General features: G+C 41.3%; 1 protein-coding gene across 6 annotated transcripts in view; it reads right to left on the bottom strand.

Moving 5' to 3' along the window:
* Positions 1 to 23,233, bottom strand: part of LOC108441788 (zinc finger protein 236) — a 113,397-nt gene that overhangs the window by 18,119 nt on the left and 72,045 nt on the right. For 4 of the 6 annotated variants that reach the window (XM_017721494.2, XM_017721495.2, XM_017721491.2 and 1 more), the window contains 7 exons: positions 21,039 to 21,184; positions 20,468 to 20,693; positions 19,867 to 20,028; positions 14,736 to 14,870; positions 13,814 to 13,953; positions 12,310 to 12,429; positions 8,771 to 8,959 (listed from right to left, as the gene is read on the bottom strand). In XM_017721494.2, coding sequence (XP_017576983.1) covers positions 8,771 to 8,959; positions 12,310 to 12,429; positions 13,814 to 13,953; positions 14,736 to 14,870; positions 19,867 to 20,028; positions 20,468 to 20,693; positions 21,039 to 21,184 — 1,118 coding nt within the window. The remainder of the gene's footprint in view (positions 1 to 8,770; positions 8,960 to 12,309; positions 12,430 to 13,813; positions 13,954 to 14,735; positions 14,871 to 19,866; positions 20,029 to 20,467; positions 20,694 to 21,038; positions 21,185 to 23,233) is intronic. The other 2 variants (XM_017721493.2, XM_037531196.1) reach the window with 2 other exon arrangements.

The raw sequence follows: 23,233 nt of genomic DNA, 5'->3' as shown, positions 1-23,233 counted from the left end.
AGGGGAGACAGACACAGACAGTCACTCGCACACTCACACCTAGGGGCAATTTTAGCATGTCCAATTGGCCTGACTGCATGTCTTTGGACTGTGGGAGGAAACAGGAGAACCCGAAGGAAACCCACGCAGACACGGGGAGAACATGCAAACTCCACACAGAGAGGATTCACTCAAACCAAATCCAAGTCTTATTGAATGTTATGCAGCCTTAGTACATTTTCAAGTTCTATTTATAAAAATGTGCAAATTTAATGAAATTTAATTACATTTTTTCAATGAGTGCTCAGAGCACAGTATAACTCAATGTGAACTAGATGAACACAGTGGGCAGCCACTTTAAACAACAGGTGTTGTTCAATTCTGACCCCTCCAACAGAATCCGACTTTGTCTTACGCATGCAGGATCAAGGATTCTTAATCTTGTCCAAGTGAAGGCCCACATACAGTATTTATCTCCAGAAATATGTCTGAAGGTCTTTTTTTATATGTGCCACAATGCGTGATATGTTTCAGTGAAAAACTACTAACAGAATGTTGGCAAATTAAGTGTTTCTACTAGTAAAGTTTTACTTTTGATTAAATGCCATCACCAGGCCAATTTGGGACATTCGCTCTGTGGCCCAAAGACCCCCATAGGGGACTTTGGGGGCCGCAGCTCAGTGGTGAAGAAAATTAAAGTACATTTGCAATTTCTGTTGTTTCTATTTATAAACATGTTTGTAAATGTGTAACTTCAATTAGAATTTTTAAGTTATTCATTAAAATGAACAGCATAAATCAAAAACATAATTTGTAGCATCTATATGCCTTTGTGCTTTACGCGCACAAAAAATGGAGTCAGAATTTGGCACAAAACATACAATGGTTGACCGCAATGTTCTACTACACTGTGATGTTTTGTTTATTTGTATATCTTACAGTAAGTAATACTGTGTCCTAAACCACATCAAACATGTGTGCATGTCCTTAATAAAGACCTGGGTATGATTAAAATAGGTTAAGAGAGGATTTGGGGATGTATTGCATTGGATTTGGGGATGTATTGCAATGTCAGTCTGATAGGTTCAGTTTAAAACTAAGGAAACAAACTTTGGACACCAAAATAGTCTTGGCTGATTGACTAAATGTAGGTAAGGTACAGAAACTGTGCAACTCTTTATATCAAAGCTTCACCATGTAAAGTCAGCCTCTGGTAGACAGAAGGAAAAACATTTCAAAGTCAGGAGGTCAGGCACTGAAAAATCAGCCCTCTATGGGTGTCAATCTGGAGTATAAATGTGAAGTGTCCTATGTGAGGGAACTAACAAAATCTGTTTTTGTTGTTGGAATTACTGATGGACAGTACTGATGAAATTCAATATGTCACAGTATTCTCTAAATATATCATGGCATGAATTGGTATTTAAGCTTGCATTCAGTCAAAATCAGTGCTAAATTCAACATGATATTTTTCATTTACACCACTGCATCTTTGTTATCAAGTGATAGCCAGTTTTGTATGAGTAAAGGTGATCAGCAATAGTACTGATCAATATTAATAAAATTCATTATCATGGCACTTTTCAAACATACCATGGTATCAGATGATGCTTCTTGAATGCTGGAACTATATGATTTTTTTTCCTCTTGAATTTTTATTATTATTTTTTTTTCTTTTATCTTATGAATTTTTTAATTGTTCTTTCAAAACAATATGAAGAAGTTAGCTGTTGTACATCAGCACTTCTAAAACTAAAAACCAACACTACTGTAGGATACAAATACTTGAATAAATATAAATGTATATATAGTCCTTTAGCAGACGAACGTATCCAAAATATTGGAGCCCAAAGTAATAGAAAGCACACGGAGATACTGCAAGAATCAATAACATAAGGCTGGCTTCACATTATGTAACTTAAGATATTATATAATAAGTCTCTTGAAACCTACATAAAGGTCTTGTAAGTACTCGGGAGCAAGAACATGTAGGGCTTTATAAGTCAATAAAAGGATTTTATAATCAATACGGAATTTAATAGGCAGCCAATGAAGTGATGATAGCACTGGACTAATATGATCAATTTTTCTAGTTTTAGTGAGGAACCTGGCTGCGGCGTTTTGTACTAGTTGGGAGTTTGTTTAAATTCCTGCTCGTGCATCCTGACAGTAGCGTGTTACAGTAGTCTAGCCTAGAAGTAATAAAAGCGTGTACTAGTGTTTCTGCATCACGCAGGGACAGGGCATTTCTTATCTTGGCAATGTTGTGAAGATGTAAAAAAGCTGTCCTAGTGATGCTGCCTATGTGTTGATCGAATGATAAATCTGAATCTATTATAACGCCAAGATTTTTTGCTGCTGAGCCAGGTGTGGCTGGAAAGTTGGCGAGATTTAAGATTAAATCTGGTAATTTACTTCTTGCACATTTTGGACCCAGAAGGAGAACCTCTGTTTTGTTACTGTTTAATAGGAGGAAGTTACGTGACATCCAGCCTTTCACGTCTTTTACACAGTCCTCCATTTTCTTTAACCTGTATTTGTCACCAGGCTTGGCTGATATGTACAGTCGAGTATCGTCTGCATAACAATGAAAGTTGATGCCATGGTTACTTATAACTGTGCCTAACGGTAACATGTATAGTGTAAATAATAAAGGTCCTAAAATAGACCCCTGCGGAATTCCAAATCTCACTTTTGAATAATTGGAAGATAAATTGTTTACCCTTACAAACTGATAACATTCTGATAGGTAAGATCTGAACCATGATAGGGCCGTCCCTGTGATTCCAACCATGTTTTCTAACCTCTCTAGGAGAATATTGTGGTCTATTGTATCGAAAGCCGCGCTAAGGTCAAGTAGCACTAAGAGAGATATGTAGCCTTGATCAGAGGCAAGAAGAAGCTCATTAGTTATCTTAACTAGAGCTGTCTCAGTGCTGTGGTGTGGCCTGAATCCAGATTGAAATTTTTCATATATATGGTTCTTGTGTAGATATGAACTAAGTTGTTGGGCCACAGCCTTTTCTAAGATCTTTGATGGGGCCAGAGCAGATTACGGCATCGGACATCGTCTGGGCCTGTTTAATCACCTCTCTAATATTAGCCATAGTTACCTCAGACTGCCGCAGACGGATATCATTGGCCCCTACATGAATGACTATCCTCGAATATCTCTTATCATCTAAGAGTCTAAGGTTGCCACTAATGTCCGGCGCTCTGGCTCCCGATAAACATCTAACTGTAACCGCTGACACCCCTAAAGTAGTAGCTACTTCACATTTCGAACAATCGAGTCTCCTATGACCAGAGTGCTTTTAACAGGCTTCACAGTGGATGCTTCAATGAGCGGGGCAAACTTGTTTGACACGCGAATCGGAGGAGTGTGGTTTTCCAGTGGGCTAGCTTTGGCCTCAGCATTAACATTAGCCTTAGCTTTCCGGCTAGACTGCCGAGTTGTCACCCATTCGCCCCGCTGTAAGTGCTCTAACGCCGGAGTCGAGGGGGTGCTAACTCTCCCTAGGGCCTGGACCTGTTGGTCAATATATTGCTAATTTTGGCCAATTTTTGAAAGCTTCAATGTGTAAAGAGAAAAGAGCTGTACCATGGCTTGATCTGGTCACGTACATAAATAAATAAAAGTGTAGCTACTGAGGGCAATACATTTAGTACATCTTGTAAATAATTAAATACAATTGTATTTCCCAGCAGTGGTTTAAAACTTAAAAAAAACTTGAAATGATTAAAAAAAACACTCCTTCCTCTGTCTGTACCTTATCTCAACTTCCAAACCCCAGCTAACCCCACCTCAATCCTCTGATGTTAGCCCTGGCTGAAACAAGAAGAACACAAAACACACTCTCCATCTTCATCCGCACAGATTACACTGCTCTCCTCCTTCATTTCATCAGATAAAGCATTCCGCCAAAAACTGGAAAATCTCGCTGGTTTGTTCAGTGCCAGATTACAAATGAAACAGAATCCATCCATCACCAGCTTCATCTTTAGCTATATCCACCACTACATTAGATTTAGAAGACAAACATTCAGATGGATTATGTGAAAGTTTGCCTGCACTGTAAAGTTGCTGTAGTTTTGAACTTCTAAAAGGGCTAAAGTCAGTAACACAAACAAAATGATGCAATGTAATAAAATGTGAGAAATGGCTGCAGATGAAGAAAATGTGTTACATAAATTCATATTTTAATGTAAAACATTTTATTCATATGCCCCTTGACATATTTTACATAAATCCACACAAAGCCCAACATTTTTCAGTGATTGTTAAAACCAGAGAACACGTCTATCTATGATCAATATGGTCAAGAACTGCCAATCACACATGACAAGGATCCATATTGTTGACGATTTTTTCAAAATGAGGCTACCACCCAGTCGCTTAAAAGCTACTAAATTCCTCAAAGACAACGCTTGAATAACTTTAAAGATGTAATTCAATGAACTTCACCTTTTTTCAGTCCAGCAGCGATATTGCTCTGAAAATCTCGAGACACCACACAGATTGGGAAACTCATGTTTTCTTTGGACTAATAAATTCTATAGCACTATTCAGATTTTTTCAGTTTTTTTTCAACCTCTAACATCATATTTATACGTGTATACACTGACTGGCCAATACATTAAGTAAATCTACCTTGTATCTACACCCTTTATCCATTTTATCAGCTCAACTGATCATTTAGGCACACAGTGCAGTTCTAAAATTACAGACTGTAATCCATCTGTTTCTCTGCGTAATTTGTTAGTTTGCTTTTACCCTGTTTTTCAAACACCACCACAGAGCAGGTATTATTTGAATGATGGTTTATTTTCAACACTGCAGTAACACTGACATGGTGGCAGGCATGCCAGTGTGTTGATCAGACACAGCAGTGCTGCTGGAATTTTTAAACACTGTCCATTTAATATCCACTCCATTGGACACATCTACCTTCTTGCTCTACCCTGTAGAAGTAAAGTCAAGAGACTTCATCTGCTATTCATTCATCAGTCATCACATGACACTGCCCAGAGGATGCTACTGGCTGGATATTTTTGGTTTGTGAACTATTTCGAGTCCAGCAGTGTCAGTGAAGTGTTTAAAAACTCCAGCACTACTGCTGTGTCTGATCCACTCAGACCAGCGCAACACACACTAACACACCACCACCGCATCAGTGTTACTGTACTGCTGAGAATGATCCACCACCCAAATAATGCCTGCTCTGTGGTGGTCCTGACTAGGAAAGAACAGTGAAAGGGGGGCTAACAAATTATGCAGAAAAACAGATTACAGTCTGTAACTGTAGAACTACAAAGTGCAATTATATGATAAGTGGAGTTGATAAAATGGACAATGAATGTAGCTCAATGGTAGTTGTACTGAATGAAGCAGCTGGTCGGTGTATTCCTCTCCTTTTGGGTGAAATGAACATGAAGTGTTGTTTCTGACCAAATGCTTCCTCTTCAGACAGGCTCCTACAGGAAGTGTGTGTGTGTACTACACTTCATAAAAATACAAAACAAAATAAAACAAAAAAAAAACAAAACAACCATTAGAGGCAGAGAAAGGTTGAAAATTGAGAGTACAGTGACAGTACAGAGAAGTTTATAGGCAGTTGATCACAAAAAAGTATCTGAACAGAGCCTCTGCAGAAAACAGGATACTGGAGACTGGTGAAAAATATGCATTAGAGAAAATGATTTATCACCATTCCCAGCAGCAGGAAAACGAGGACTTCAAGACAGTCCTTTTTATTGCAAGGTGACTGCAGAGGACCTGAGCTGCACAATAAAAGGCAGGCAAACACTTCAATGATGACATTCATGAGCATGTTATGAGAGAGTCAAGCTTCACAGTGTCTACAGTTAAGAAAATGGTATACAGTTTTATTTACTATGTATAATTTAATAATAAATAATCTTTTGTCTTTATTTTCTTAGGGGTAAGGTTAAAGTTGTATCCTCCCTGATCATTTGCATGTTGGACTTGAATCAGTGTTCACAATGGAAAAGCATATGATACATCGATGAGACAAATGATTTGAGAAACTTAACGAAGCTGAAGTTTTAACTTCTTATTCACATTTCCTGTTTTCCATTCCACCATAAATAGTACAGCAGTTAAACTAAGGTGACTGTATAGATACAGTTAAGGCAGAATGGAAATTCAACAAAAAAGCTGCCAAATAAAAAGACAACGTCAATTTCCTTTAACGCAATTCTCCTGTTAGCACTGCTAAATTAATGATTTTATGCTGGGTATTGATTTTAAAATATACTTGATATGTCAGATAACTCGATGTACCTCCGTAATAAAGACATGTGCAGTAGCTGGAAATGTGGGCTGCATCGATACCGATAGTGGTATTGTGTATTGGGCTGATATTGTGCTCATTTACTTTACACTAGCGTTCAATACCAGCTGACATTGTGTGATGTAAGCCTAGTCGTGGGCTGGAGGTTAGGGATCTGGCCCTGTAACCAGAAGGTTGCCGGTTCGATCCCCAGTCCATGACTGAGGTGTCCTTGAGCAAGACACCTAACCCCCAACTGCTCCCCGGGCGCCGTAGATAGGGCTGCCCACCGCTCCGGGCAAGTGTGCTCACTGCCCCCTAGTGTGTGTGTTCACTAGTGTGTATGTGGTGTTTCACTTCATGGATGGGTTAAGGTGGAATTTCCCCGGTTGTGGGATCAAAAAAGTATCACTTATCACTTATTTCTCATGCCTTGCTGCTTGTTTATTGTAGAATATATTACATACATTTTTCATCTTTCTATTTTATTCTGTAGAATTTCCAACATCTGGAGGATAGCTCATACTGTTCCCTTATGCAAAGGAATCAATGCACCACATCTAAATGATTACAGTCATGCTTAGCTAAAATTTCACAATCTTTAGTGAATAGCCAAACAAAGCACCATCTCTGCTACCCCAATTCTTTCAAATCTTCTTTTCATCCTTAGACTGAAAGAAGCACTTTGCTTTTTTAAAATAGCTTACAAACAATTTAATAAAAATGCAATACACTGGGCCCAAAACTACGAAGGTTCAATCCTTGGTCAAGTCTTATCGAATTTATATATTCATGATCTTGCCGTGTCTGCCTCTGACAGCAAAGTGTACTTGTATGCAGATGACACATGAATGTATTGTTCAGCTGAAACTATTCATGTAGCATTGCTCTGTACAAGCATAAGCAAGTTTTAAATGCGAAGAAAACAAATGCACACTGTGAATATCAACACCCTGATGGGATCCAGTACTGAGTCAAAGAATGTAAGTACCCTGGCATATGGCTGGATAAATTAAATTAAATATCATATTAATAAGCCCATCAGTAAATGTAGGCTGGAGGTTAGGGAACTGACCCTGTGACTGGAAGGTTGCCGGTTCGATTCCCAGCGCTGACATTACATGACTGAAGCGTCCTTGAGCAAGACACCTAACCCCCAGCTGCTCCCTGGGCACCGTGGATAGGGCTGCCCACTGCTCCGGGCAAGTGTACTCACTGCCCCCTAGCGTGTGTGCACCCAAGAGTGTGTATGTGGTGTTTCACTTCACGGATGGGTTAAATGCAGAGGTGAAATTTCCCCATTATGGGTCTAATAAGTATCATTTAAACTTAGACTACAGTGATGTAATCTATAGACATGTATCTATGAGTAGCCTTAAAACACTAGATCCATTCTATAACTCTGGTGAGTTTGTGAGTTCTAAAACTGGTTCTAAAACTAGGGATGCATCTGGTTCTAAAAACCTTGAAACTACTTTGGTTTTACCAAGAGGGTTGTCAGTAGAACCAGCCATTTAAAAAGCCGTCATTGAATGAGAGTAACGTAGTCATGGTAACAGCACACAAGCATCAACATTATATGGTGGAACCATACAGATGGCTCTAACCGTATAAAGACTAATATGTCTTAACTATATTTTAAAAATTACTGTTAACCATTTATGGAATTAAGGCATTATTTTTATTTATTTTTTTTAAATTTTTTTTTTACCCACCTTTGTCCACAATTTCTTAAATTCCAAACACTAGTTAGGACTCCCTCAAACCACATGATACGATCCACACTTGAAGGGTGAAAGCAGCACAGGCTTCCTCCGAGACCTGTGAAACCAGCCACCGCTTCTTTTGGAATTGCTGCTCACGCAACATCACGGGACAGCCGAACGCGCTCTGAGGAAAGAGACAACCGCCAGATCTGTTACGTCAGCTAACAGACGCCTGCACTGACTAGTATAGTGTTGAGTGATGGGGTAGATGGGGGGGCCATCCTACCACCCAGATGCGAGGCCAATTCTGCTCTCTAGGACTCCCAGCTATGGACGACTGTAACATCACCAGGGATCGAACTCTTGATGACGGGACGATCTCGATCTCCTGATGACAGGACCAACGCTTAGACGGTTGCACCACTCAGGAGAGTTAAGATACTAAGCTTTTTTATTTGAGAACCTACAAAGTTTAGGTATGTTTAGGTATTTTTTTCCTGGCTTTTTTACCTGAGATGGCTTTGATAGTATAAAAATTGTTCATTTCAACCCTCGGGTATGATGCAGCTCCTTCTAACACACAAAAAAGTCAAATGCGACTGTCAACATGTTAAGTTTGACACCACTAATTAAAAAAGGCACTGTGGACTCTTGTTGCAACATAATTAGAGATCAACTTGCATTACCAAAATTGTTTACTTTTGCTGGAGCACACAGACACAAGGCTAATATTGAAAAGGCCAGTACTGTGATGATGAGTAATAAAAAAAAAAATAAAGCATTGATGTTTACCTTGAGGTGTGTTGCACGTTTAAAGGCTTTGCTGCACACACGGCACACATGGCAGCGCTCCTTGCCGTGCATGGTCCTGCAGTGGCGGCGCAGAGCGTTTGCCGTGGGTAAAGTCTGACTGCAGTAAAAACACTGATTCAGCTGGACATCCACCTCTGACCCCTTCACTTCAGCCTGGCCTTCCACAATCTAAACACACGCAAACACATTTCCATTTACATACAAACTCAAACAATGTACACTGAAACAGTGTTCAACCATTATCCACTTTATCAGCTCCACTTACCTTAGGAGGTACACTTTGTAGTTCTACAATTACAGACAGTCCCTCTGTTTCTCTGTATACTTCACTAACCTCCCTTCATTCTGTTCTTTAATGGTCTGGACCCCGAAAGGACTACCACGGAGCAACTATTACTTGGGTGTTGGATCATTCTCAGTACCATAGTGACACGGACATGATGTTATGTTATTACACACTATATTTCCAAAAGTATCTGCTTGTCTGTTTTCACACACATACAAAATTGAGTGAGATCCCATTCTTAATCCATAGGGTTTAATATGATTTCAGCCCTCCCTTTGCAGCTATAAGAGCTTCAACTCTTCTGGGAAGACTTTCCACAAGGAATAGGAATGTGTTTATGGGAATTTTTGACCATTCTTCCAGAAGCACATTTGTGAGGTCAGACACTGACATTGAACGAGAAGGCCTGGCTCGCAGTCTCCGCTCTAATTCATCCCAAAGGTGTTCTGTCGGGTTGAAGTCCGGACTCTGTGCAGGTCAGTCAAGTTCTTCCACACCAATCTCGCTCATCCATGTCTTTATGGACCTGCTTTGTGCACTGGTGCACAGTCATATTGGAACAGGAAGGGGCCGTCCCCAAACTGTTCCCACAAAGTCGGGAGCATGAAATTGTCCAAGTTTTAAGAGTTCCTTTCACTGGAACTAAGGAACTGAGCCCAACTCCTGAAAAACAACTCCACATCATAATCCCCCCTCCACCAAACTTTACGGCACAATGCAGTCAGACAAGTACAGTTCTCCTGGCAACTGCCAAACCCAGACTTGTCCATCAGATTGGCAGACAGAGAAGCGCGATTGGTCACTCCAGAGAACACGTCTCCACTGCTCTAGAGTCCAGTGGCAGCGCTTACACCACTGCATTCCATGCATTGCGCTTGGTGATGTAAGGCTTGGATGCAGCTGCTCGGCCATGGAAACCCATTCCATGAAGCTCTCTACGCTGATCTGAAGGCCACATGAAGTTTGGAGGTCTGTAGTGATTGACTCTGCAGCACTATGCGCCTCAGCATCCACTGACCCCCGCTCTGTCATTTTACGTGGCCAACCACTTCGTGGTCGAGTTGCTGTCGTTCCCAATTGCTTCCACTTTGTTATAATACCACTGGCAGTTGACTGTGGAATGTTTAGCAGTGAGGAAATTTCACGACTGGACTTGTTGCATACGTGGCATCCGATCACGGTACCATGCTGGAATTCACTGAGCTCCTGAGAGCAACCCATTGCTTCACTAATGTTTGTAGAAGCAGTCTGCAGGCCTAGGGGCTTGGTTTTATACACCTGTGGCCATGGAAGTGATTGGAACACCTGAATTCAATGATTTGGATGGGTGAGTGAATACCTTTGGAAATATAGTGTATGTTACGCTGATAGGAGTGCACCGGACTCATTAGTGGTGCTGGAATTTTTTAATAACTCAGTGTCATTACAGGATTAAGAATAGTTCACGAAAAATTCTAACCAACAGCATCCTGTGGACGGCATCCTTGGACCACTGAAGGACTAGAGGATGACTAACAAAACTGCAGCAACAGACGAGCTATTGTCTCTGATTTTACGTATACAAGGTGAACCGAAAAGGTAGGTGTGTCTAATAGAGTGGACAGTGAATGGACATAGTATGTAAAAAAAAAAAAAATCCAGCAGCATTGCTGCATCTTATCCACTTGTAACACACACTGATACGCTGCCACCATCTAAGTGTCATTGCAGTGCTGAGAATGATTCATAACCTAAAAATACCTGCTCTGTGGAACACGGTAATGGGGGGGCTAATAAACTATGTAGAGAAACAGACAAATTACAGGTTGAAAATCTTGTCTGGTTCAAACACAATAATTATATTGCATTAACTGTGTTTGCATAATTTTCTCACACTTTTTTAGCAACAGTTACAACTACCCCTTCAATCTATTACAAATGAACCTGAATTAACCTCATGTATGAGGTAAGTTACAACATTTACACTTGCTCTACTTTTGGATGAATTGTTCATAGATGGCAGGTGCTAGAAACAAAGTTTACATTTCATGTGTGTTGTATATTGCTTAAACAAAGCAATTAATCTATTATCAATAAATATACAGTCAAACATATGCCACAAAAATTGAGAGTATAGGTTGAAATGGAAAGTAAGGGAGGATCCATAAAAAACAAAGGGAACACAGAAAACACAATGGACAAATAAACTTGGAAATGGGCAAACAAACAAACTAACAGACATTAGAAAACAAGCAAAATAAAGCAAATCAACATAAACAACGAACAGGAACAACTAAAGAGCAATAGTGAAAAATATAAACCATAAACAACACATGGCAGGGAATAAGGTTGTGACAATAAATACAGAGGACTATAAATACTACAAGGACTACAGAGAAATACACAGATATGTAACTATACACAACTCAGGGTGATTGTTACCGGGATGATTAATACAAACTCCACAAATGTAAACTGGATAACAAGGGGCAGACCGACAGAGAGACTGAGGAACAGAAACATACTCAAGGCAAGTATATGAACACAAATGACCGCACTCAGACTCAGTGCATGAGAAATGAACAAACAGCCCTTCTCAACATGCATTCTTATGGTGGACAAGACATTCAGTACTCAAGGGGGTGAAAAATCTGTCATTTTAACAGCTACAACAACTAAACATGTAGATGTGACCTGCTTCGCCTGCTCTATCAGAACGAAGAGGTCATGATGTATCGTATGTGTGTTCATGCAAATAAATCATTTTCGCAAGGGGCTGGTCTAACTGTGAACGCTGTGAAAGTTCACCAGGGGAAAGCACACTGGTGGTGCAAGACACATTTTAGAATGCAACAGTGCCCAAGCCACATCTGCACAGCTCAAAGCCCCTGCCAGTTCTTACTTCCATAAAGTAGGTTTCTGGTTTGTGATACAAACAGATTTCTTTCAGTTTACCTCTTGACAGAAACCCAACACCAAAAACCAACTAAAGTGTTTATTTTTAGAATTTTCCTTTTTATTTACACAGTGAATATTATTTCTGCCATTATCCTCAAAATTACTTGCAAAAATAATTTTTGTTTTTTATTGTTTTGGCTGAAAACTGAAAGTCTCCACTTGTAGAGGTGAATTAAATATTCTAAATGTTTTTAATGTTTAAATCAGTTAATTTATTAGATTTTAAGTAGATTGATCACACACACACACACACACACACACACACACACACACACACACACACACACACACAGACCTTGAGTCCCTCCTGATGTGGTGTGTTTTCTGCTGGGTGGCCAACCAGTATGACCTGCTGTGTGTTGTTGGCTGGCTGCACTGCTGACCCCTGCTCAGTCACAGCTGGAAACTGCTGACCCTGCGTGCGCGTATGCACACACGCGCACAAGCGCGCACACACGCACAAGCGCGCACACATGCACAAGCGCGCATACACACGCACAAGCGTGCACACACACACACTTATAATTAGGGTGCATATACTTAGGGTAAAATGCATTGTGACGCACCAATGCAAAGTTGGCGATTCAATTGCATCGATGTTGGAAAGCTACAAGCAATTTTAATAATAATAATAATAATAATAATAATAATAATGTATATATATATATATATATATAAACACTGCTCAGAAAAATAAAGGGAACACTTAAACAACACAATATAACTCCAAGTAAATCAAACTTCTGTGAAATCAAACTGTCCACTTAGGAAGCAACACTGATTGACAATCAATTTCACAGCTGTTGTGCAAATGGAATAGACAACAGGTGGAAATTATTGGCGATTAGCAAGACACACTCAATAAAGTGGTTCTGCAGGTGGGGACCACAGACCAATACAGTGGTTCTGCAGGTGGGGACCACAGACCACTTCTCAGTACCTATGCTTTCTGGCTGATATTTTGGTCACTGTTGAATGTTGGTGGTGCTTTCACATTCATGGTAGCATGAGACGGGCTCTACAACCCACACAAGTGGCTCAGGTAGTGCAGCTCATCCAGGATGGCACATCAATGCGAGCTGTGGCAAGAAGGTTTGTTGTGTCTGTCAGCGTAGTGTCCAGAGGCAGGAGGCGCTACCAGGAGACAGGCCAGTACACCAGGAGACGTGGAGGAGGCCGTAAGAGGGCAACAACCCAGCAGTAGGACTGCTACCTCTGCCTTTGTGCAAGGAGGAACAGGAAGAGCACTGCCAGATCCCTGCAAAATGACCTCCAGCAGGCCACAAATGTGCATGTGTCTGCACAAACGGTTAGAAACCGACTCCATGAGGATGGTATGAGGGCCCGACGTCCACAGATGGGGGTTGTGCTCACAGCCCAACACCGTGCAGGACGATTGGCATTTGCCAGAGAACACCAGGATTGGCAAATTCGCCACTGGCGCCCTGTGCTCTTCACAGATGAAAGCAGGTTCAGGTTCACACTGAGCACATGTGACAGACGTTGACAGAGTCTGGAGACACCGTGGAGAGCGATCTGCTGCCTGCAACATTCTTCAGCATGACCGGTTTGGCAGTGGGTCAGTAATGGTGTGGGGTGGCATTTATTTGGAGGGCTGCACAGCCCTCCATGTGCTCGCCAGAGGTAGCCTGACTCCTATTAAGTACCGAGATGAGATCCTCAGACCCCTTGTGAAGCCATATTCTGGTGCGGTTGGCCCTATCACTGAAACTCTAGTCAAGATTCAGATTAGTCTGGCTGACAGTGTGCAGGTTGTGTGTGTGTGTGTGTGTGTGTACCTGTGAGTTCAGGTTGAGTGTGACTGTATCCAGCATCTGTGTGTCTGCAAGGGTGAGTGTGACACTGCCATCACTGGCCACGCCTGCTGATGACATCACAAGGTTCTGGGGGAGAGAGGTGCTGGGAGCCAGCGTCGTAACTATGGCAACACACACACACACAAAGGTATTAAAAATTGTACAAAATGTATCATAACAATAGTCTCAGAGGGGCTGCACCAAACAATTACTTCTATAACTCAATCTATTGACTATTATTTAAATGATATCTTAGTCTGTGGCTGCCATCATTCAAAGCCTCATTCATGCAATAAATAATGTATTATAATAAGATATTATTTACATGGTTCAGTTTAATCTGACAATAACACACTCAAAAGAACCACTACCACCTCTACAACCTTGAATGGATTACAAAAGAAACTTTCACAGATTTACAGGTTGTGCATTTTTAAGACATTCCCATAAATAGTAACATGTTGGTGTTTTCCTGTTATATTTCCTGTTATATTCAGTAAAATTTGCCAATAGATACCTCTCAAAAACATATGGATGCAGTTGAAATGCATTCATTTCTTTTACAGAAATAATAATAAATAAAGAACAAAATACCTATTGGAGCATGTGTTTGTCACCGCTAAGTTTCAGGGATATTTTCTTGTTCAGATGTTGGTAAGTGGAGTGCAGAGCTGAAGAGCTGTTTATGTTGTCTGTATCGGCAAAGTGTTCTCTGTGTTATTGTGCCACCAGGTAATGGAATATTTTTTTTTTGTACCCCCAAAGTCATCTGCTGTATCACTGGATATATGTGCACTACGGTTTGGGAACCACTGCTGCAGTGTATTACAATTTGTTGGAATGACCACATGAGCATTATCTAGTGCATTCCTTTTTAAGTAAACAATGCTGCTGTGGTTCTCACCTGCCATGCCAGCGGGGGCAGGACTGTGTGGGAGGAGCTGCTCAGAGCTGACACTGGTATGAGCTGTAGTCAGTCTCAATGCCCCACTTACTTCTGCTCCAGCATTCCCACAGGACTGGGCCAGCAGATCTTGACCTAGACAGAACCACAGAAAGAAAAAGTGTATGTATATATATATATATATATATATATATATATATACACATATATATACACACACACACACACACACACACATATACACAGACACACACACATGCATACATACATACATACATACATACACCCAAGCCTGATTCCAAAAAAGATGGGGTGCTGTGAGAAATTTATGAAAAGAAATGTAAATAAAAACAGAATAATGATTTGCAAACCTCATAGACCCATATTTTATTCACAATAGAAAATAGAACAGAAAAAATCCCTGTATGCAAGGGACATGACCGATGGTCAATACTGGATGCTTATGATCTTCCGCCCCTCAGACGGCACTGCATAAAAAAAAAACAAAAAAAAACAGGCATGATTCTGTACTGGAATTCGCTGCATGGGCTCAGGGACACTTCCAGAAATCACCGTCTTTGAACACAGATTGCCATGCAATCCACAAATGCAAGTGTAAGCTGTATCATGCAAAGAAGAAACCATATTATAAACAGAATCCAGAAATTTCTCTGGGCCCAAGGTCATTTAAGATGGACTGAGGCGAAGTGGAAAAGTGTCCTATGGCCCAATTAATCAAAATTTTAAATTCTTTTTGGAAATATTGGACTCCAGACTAAAGACCTCCCAGCTTGTTTTTAGCACATAGTTAAAAAGCCAGCTTTCCCATTGGTATGGGAGGGGCATTAGTACACACGTCATACGTGTCTCGCACATCTGTGAAGCCTGAACGAAATAAACTGATTTTGGCAACATCTGCTCCCATCCAGACAACATCTTTCAGGCCTTGCATATTTCAGAAAGACAATGCTAAACACATACTGCATCCATCACAACAGCATGGCCTGCTTGCAGACGTTTCACCAGCAGAAAACCTTTGGTGCATTATGAGACAAAAAACCCAGCAAAGAAAACCCAGGAGTGTTGGGCAGCTAGAATCCTACATCTGACAAGAATGGGACAACATTCCTCTCCCAGAACTCCAGAAATTGCTCTCTTCAATTCTCAGACATCTCCAGACTGTTGGTAAAAGAAGACGGGATGCTACACAACGGTAGACATGGCCCTGTCCCAACTTCTTTGCTGCCATCATTTTCTAAATGAGTTAATGTTTTTCATAAAATGGCAAAATGTCATCTGATATACATCTTATGTCCTTTGTTCTACTGTAAAATGTGGGTTTATGAAATTTGCAAATCGTTGCATTCTGTTGTTATTTACATTTGGGGTTGTGCCTTCCCAGAGGAGCTGAAGCTGTTAAAGCCGCAAAGGGTGGGCTGACATCATATTAAACCCTATGGCTTAAGAACGAGATGTCACTCAAGGTCACGCGTGTGTGGAAATATAATGTGTACATACATACACACATATACACACACATACACACAAGCGTTACACATACACACACACACTATATTGCCAAAATTATTCGCTGTTCACACGCATATGAAATTGAGTGAGATCCCATTCTTAATCCAAATCAAATCGCGTTTATTGTCACATTACATTTACACAGGTGGAAAGTGAGTGAGAAGGTGCGTAGGTGCGTAGCCCCCTTATAGAATTTAAATAAAAATAATATACACTGCTCAAAAAAATAAAGGGAACACTCAAATAACACATCCTAGATCTGAATGAATGAAGTATTCTCATTGAATACTTTGTTCTGTACAAAGTTGAATGTGCCGACAACAAAATCACACAAAAATAATCAATGGAAATCAAATTTATTAACCAATGGAGGCCTGGATTTGGAGTCACACACAAAATTAAAGTGGAAAAACACACTACAGGCTGATCCAACTTTGATGTAATGTCCTTAAAACAAGTCAAAATGAGGCTCAGGATTGTGTGTGGCCTCCACGTGCCTGTATGACCTCCCTACAACGCCTGGGCATGCTCCTGATGAGGTGGCGGATGGTCTCCTGAGGGATATCCTCCCAGACCTGGACTAAAGCATCCGGACAGTCTGTGGTGCAATGTGGCGTTGGTGGATGGAGCGAGCCCTCCAAAGAAATGCCACCCCACACCATTACTGACCCACTGCCAAACCGGTCATGCTGAAGGATGTTGCAGGCAGCAGATCACTCTCCACAGCGTCTCCAGACTCTGTCACATGTGCTCAGTGTGAACCTGCTTTCATCTGTGAAGAGCACAGGGCGCCAGTGGCGAATTTGCCAATCCATGTGTTTTCTTTGGCAAATGCCAAGTGACCTGCACGGTGTTGGGCTGTGAGCACAACCCACATCTGTGGACGTCGGGCACTCTTCCCATCCTCATGGAGTCGGTTTCTAACCGTTTGTGCAGACACATGCACATTTGTGGCCTGCTGGAGGTCACTTTGCACTTTTGGCAGTGCTCTTCCTGTTCCTCCTTGCACAAAGGCAGAGGTAGCGGTCCTGCTGCTGGGTTGTTGCCCTCCTACGGCCTCCTCCACTTCTCCTAGTGTACTGGCCTGTCTCCTGGTAGCGCCTCCAGCCTTTTGAAACTACGCTGACAGACACAGCAAACCTTCTTGCCACAGCTTGCATTGATGTGCCATCCTGGATGAGCTGCACTACCTGAGCCACTTGTGTGGGTTGTAGAGTCCGTCTCATGCTACCACGAGTGTGAAAGCACCACCAACATTCAAAAGTGACCAAAACATCAGCCAGAAAGCATAGGTACTGAGAAGTGGTCTGTGGTCCCCACCTGCAGAACCACTCCTTCATTGAGTGTGTCTTGCTAATTGCTAATAATTTGCACCTGTTGTCTATTCCATTTGCACAACAGCTGTGAAATTGATTGTCAATCAGTGTTGCTTTCTAAGTGGACAGTTTGATTTTACAGAAGTTTGATTTACTTTATATTGTGTTGTTTAAGTGTTCCCTTTATTTTTTTGAGCAGTGTATATAAAAAGAAATATATTGCTGCTGTTGGAACAAAATCTCATATCTCCATTTTTGTTGTTTTTCAGTTTTTGACATAACTGGAAAATACCTGTTGCCCTTTCCTATGTGGAAATTTCATGATGAATAGACTAAAAGAAATGGCCCAAAATGACTTGGAAAAAATTCCGGTTCCACTGACTTACATTAAAAGTTTTTTCCTTCTCCTGCAAAGTTACCATTTTGGAGATACAAGGCTTTGTTCCGACAACAGCGATATATATACACCGACTCTGAATTCCATAAGGTTTAATATCATGTCGGACCACCCTATGCAGCTATAACAGCGTCAACTCTTCTAGGAAGGCTTTCCACAAGGGTTAGGAGTGTGTTTATGGGAATGTTTGAAGGTCAGACACTGATGTTGGACTAGAAGCCCTGGCTCGAAGTCTCCATTCTAATTCATCCCAAAGGTGTTCTATCGGGTTGAGGTCTGGACTCTGTCCAGCCAGTCAAGTTCTTCCACACCAAACTGACTCCTTCAGGCCTTTATGGACCTTGCTTTGTGCACTGGTGCGCAATCATGTTGGAACAGGAAGGGGCCGTCCCCGGTGTTGGTTAGTGTAGTGGTTAACACCTTTGCCTTCTACGCTGTAGACTGGGGTTCAATCACCCACCAGGGCAAGCACCCTACACTGTACCAATAAGGGTCCTTGGGCAAGACTCCTAACACCACCTTGGCCTACCTGTGTAAAATGATCAAATTGTAAGTCGCTCTGGATAAGAGCGTCAGCCAAAATGCCATAAATACATAAATACAAACTGTTCCCACAAAGTTGGGAGCATGAAATTGCCCAAAATTGGCACTGAAGCATTAAGAGTTCCTTTCACTGGAACTAAGGGGCTGAGCCCAACTCTTGAAAAAAATAACCTCACACCACAACCACCCCTCCTGGCAACCACCAAACCCAGACTCATCCATCGGACTGGCAGACAGAGAAGCGTGATTGGTCACTCCAGAGAACACGTCTCCACTTCTCTAGAGTCCAGGGGCGGCGCTTTACACCACTGCATTCCATGCTTCGCATTGCGCTTGGCGATGTAAGGCTTGGATGCAGCTGCTCGGCCATGGAAACCCATTCTATGAAGCTCTCTACACTGTTCTTGAGCTGATCTGAAGGACACATGAAGTTCGGAGGTCTGTAGTGAGTGACTCCGCAGAAAGTCGGCGACCTCTGCGCACAATGTGCCTCAGCATCTGTTGACCCCGTTCTGTCATTTTACGTGGCCAACCACTTCGTGGCCGAGTTGCTGTCATTCCCAATTGCTTCCACTTCACTGGAACTAAGGGGCTGAGCCCAACTCTTGAAAAAAACAACCCCACACTTTGTTATAATACCACTGACAGTTGACTGTGGAATATTTAGTAGTGAGGAAATTTCACGACTGGACTTGTGGCTGGTGTCAGCGATCACGGTACCATGCTGGAATTTACTGAGCTCCTGAGAGCGACCAATTCTTTCACTAATGCTTGTTAATTTTAGTTATAAAGCTGCCATGCAGCACCATGCAGAAATTGTTTGCCTTCAGTGTTTTGAGTTAATGATAATTGACGTTAGACATCAACGTCAGACTAATTAATGATATTCTATTAAAAGACTGGTTTATCAAGAGAGACACTGGAGTATTTTCACCTAAATGAGTTAATGAAGCAAGTGTCATGTTATAAAAATGATAACAGGACATTAGAGCAATTATTTTTTACTTTTACCTTCGATACTTAAGTACATTTGAATGCAAATACTTTAGTACTTTTACTCAAGTGGAGGTCTAAAGGGAGGAACTTCTACTTTTACTAGAGTAATATTTTACCTTGGTTGTTTCTGCTTTAACTCAAGTACATGGTTTGTGTACCTCGTTCACCACTGCTTGTTAGTCTTTTTTGTTTATTTAAGGTGGAAAAAGTGATAAGGATGCAAGAACTTGTACATGTTGACCTTTAACATATTTAATATTAATATTTTCATAGATATCTATGAACTTTTTTTTCCATATGGCCAGAATTCTGGGGGCCTGGTGTGTGTGTGTATGTGTGTGTACTGTACCTGATATAGTAAGTGTGATCTCCTGGTTGCTGCTGGCTGGTGTGTTGGCGGAGTGTGTGTGGGGGTGTGTAAGAGCTTGGGTGAGGCTGGAGTTGCTGATGGTGAGAGTGATCTCCGGACCCCCAGCCCCACCCCCAACAACCTGGGCCAACTGCTCTGAGCCTGCAGAGGACGGACACACACACACACACACACACACACACACACACACACACACACACACACACACATCACTTTTAGTAATTGGTAATGTCATTGGGGGGTGTGTGTGGGTGGGTGTGGGTTCGAGATGATTAAATAAAGAAAAAAAATCTTTTGGAGTGGCCTATAAATTTGACAGGTTCCTTTGTTTTGATTTACTCACTTAAAAACATTATGATTCTAAAACAAAGCATTGAACTATTTGAATTAAGTTGTTTAAAGACAATGTACCCAAAAATCTTAAGCCTGCTGAATGTATGTGTGTGTGAGAAAGAGAATGTATTACAATCTAGGTCCCCAAGGGATAAATATATAAATATATGAGATGCTAAGAGCACCTTATGGACCTAGAGTGTAACTCATTCTCTTATGTCTGAGAACAAGTGTATGTGTATGAGACCTGTGTTGTCTTGCTCAGTGAGGTTGCCAATGGCAACGCTGGCTGGAGTTGGTGGGTTCTGTAGAGGTAGGCTGTTGACTGGCTGGATGACGACATTGGCTGGAACTGAAGCTTCACCGGTAGTTGCCAGCAGGTGTGTAGCAGAATGTGTTTGAGAATCTCCACTTAGAGTGTGTGAAAGTAAACCACTCTGCTGAAGGGTCTGCTGAAGAATACTGGAGTCAATCTGCACACATGCACACACACACACACACAAAATAACATAAAGCAAGGGTTACAACAACTGACAAGATGACCTATGTAGCTAAGATTTTCAAAGTTTTTTCACGTTGTTCAGTAAAAGTAAAATGTGCTCTATGAAATATTTTTACTCAAATTGTTGTTTTGAGCCTGATAAACAAACATCTGTGTGTTTCTTAAAGGTAGAAAATGTTCCAGTTATTCAAATGGCTTTTCCATTTTCCGGTGGCGATTTTAATTTTGGAATTGAGTAAAATGTATCTGACTGGAAGATGGGGGGATTTTAACTTTAGAACTCAACAAAGTGGTTTACTGTGCACATGTATGTTACCTGTAGTGTAATGTTGTTGATATTTGTTGTGTCTATTCCGGAGATCTGTACGTTAGGGCAGAGGAGGCTCGCTGGAGCGAGTTGTAGTTGAATTCCCTCTAAAGTGGCTAAACCTTCAGTCAGAGAGACTGTCAGATCACCACCAGCTGCAACATAAATACACACAGAAGGGCAGATTTAAAACAATTGTAGGCAGCCAACCATAGTAGAGTAACAGCGTAAACTGCATAGCAGGAAAGATTGATCGGCTATGTATCAATATCGAACCATTTTCAGCCCAAATATGCGATCAGCGATTTGCTGATAGAGTTGATCAGTGACATGAACATATAAGCCATACTTTGCCAGAATGTAACTAATGCATTATTTAAGGTGCAACTTCAGCCTCGTCATATCTATTTCACTAATGAATAGCATTGGTCATGAAGTAGATAACATATTTTGCTCCTATTACACAATAAACTCACTGTCTGAATGTGTAGAGTTGGAACTAATACAGTTTGTCATCAAAACTTTGAGGATTCATTTCTGCACTAGCTTCATGACCTAAGGCTTTGGCAGGGACTGAAAATAAACTGCAAAAAGCAATCATATGTCAGCTGTTTTAACCTTTTCAGTGCATTTAAAAGTCCATCCATTAGCAGGATGACTGTTATGCTCCACTTATTACCAGAACGTAACCAGAATGTAACTGCAGCCCAATTTAAGGTGGAACAGGAAAATCTGAAAAAGAAGCCGGCTGCTACATTGTAGGATTTCTTGCAAACTAATGCAACTTTAAATCTAAACAAACAAGGTGAATGACAGCAATTCCATTGCTTTGCTGGTGTTCAGCACTTTTTGCACAAAAAAAGCCAAGCATAAGACAAAATGTAGATGAAGCAAATGGCCAAAAAAAATGAAGGGGTCAACCGGCTTATACATATTGCAGAGAATGAGCGTCCATCCAACACTACAAGAAACTCAGTCGTAAGTATTAATCATGTTTGATATTTACGATTCACAATCGGGCCATCTCTGCCTGCACTGGGAGTAGATCCGAGGAGTAAAGATTGAATTATAATCACCCCACACAGATCATCATTTAAGATCACAGTGTTATTAGGAAAATTATTTGTGACTGGTGGTAGGAGGAAATTGGCTTCAAAACTGGCCAAATTATCCTGTAGTGTGCATTATGCCGGTACAGATGGATCAGACACAGCAGTGCTGCTAGAGTTTTTAAACTAAACTTTGGAAGATGAGTAACAAACTGGATCAACAGATGAGCTCTGTTTTCACATCTACAAGTTTGACCAACATGGTAGGTGGCCAACACTGTGTCCACTCACTCTCCACACTATTAGACACTCCTACCTTCTTGGTCCACCTTGTAAAGTCAGAGACAATAGCTCATCTGTTGAAACACACTTCATATCGGTCATCCTCCAGTCATTCATCAGTGGTCACAGGACGCTGTTGGCTGGAAGTTTTTGCTTGATGGACTATTTTCAGTCCAGCAGTGACACTAAGTGTTTAAAATCTCTCAGCACTGCTGTGTCTGATCCACTCATATGAGCACAACACACCACCACCACCACATCGGTGTCACTGCAGTGCTGTGAATTAGTTACCCAAATACCTGCTGTGTGGTGGGGTTCTGATCATTAAAGAATAGGGTGAAAGGGGGCTAACAAAGAATGCACAGAAACAGGTGGACTACAGCAGTGTGTGAAATACGGCCTGGTATTCAAGGGATCCCATTTTGGCTGGCAACTCTGTTGTTGACTGGCTGCTAATGCACTCACCACCGTGGTGCTTCTGGAAGCATCAATGGCATGAAAATGTTTGTTCTTCTTTTAAGTATAGTTCTGAGTGTAATTACAGTTGTTAGGCTCTAAATGACCAACTGGGTAACCAGTCAGCTTCAGTGCTGGCCAGTGCTGCATCTCTAGTTAGTTAAGACAGAAGTTTGCAGATTATGGGGTAAGCAAGATAAACAATGACCTTCCCCTGAATTTGTGTTTGAGTTTCTCCCATTAACGGACAGTAGAATGTCAAAAAAAAAAGCATATTTTCAGGGACCCCTCAGAATTTTGATTTTGAAACATTCAGGGAGTCCAAGAGGTTAATTAGGGGGTTCAAGATACTCGAGGAGTCCCTTTAATTTGCACCTTGGACTACAGTCTGTAACCGTTGAACTACAGTTCAATTAT

The sequence above is a fragment of the Pygocentrus nattereri genome, chromosome 19, assembly GCF_015220715.1.
Source record: "Pygocentrus nattereri isolate fPygNat1 chromosome 19, fPygNat1.pri, whole genome shotgun sequence".
Classification (NCBI taxonomy): domain Eukaryota; kingdom Metazoa; phylum Chordata; class Actinopteri; order Characiformes; family Serrasalmidae; genus Pygocentrus; species Pygocentrus nattereri.
Note: the sequence above shows the minus strand (reverse complement) of the source record. Positions and strands in the feature narration are given on the sequence as shown.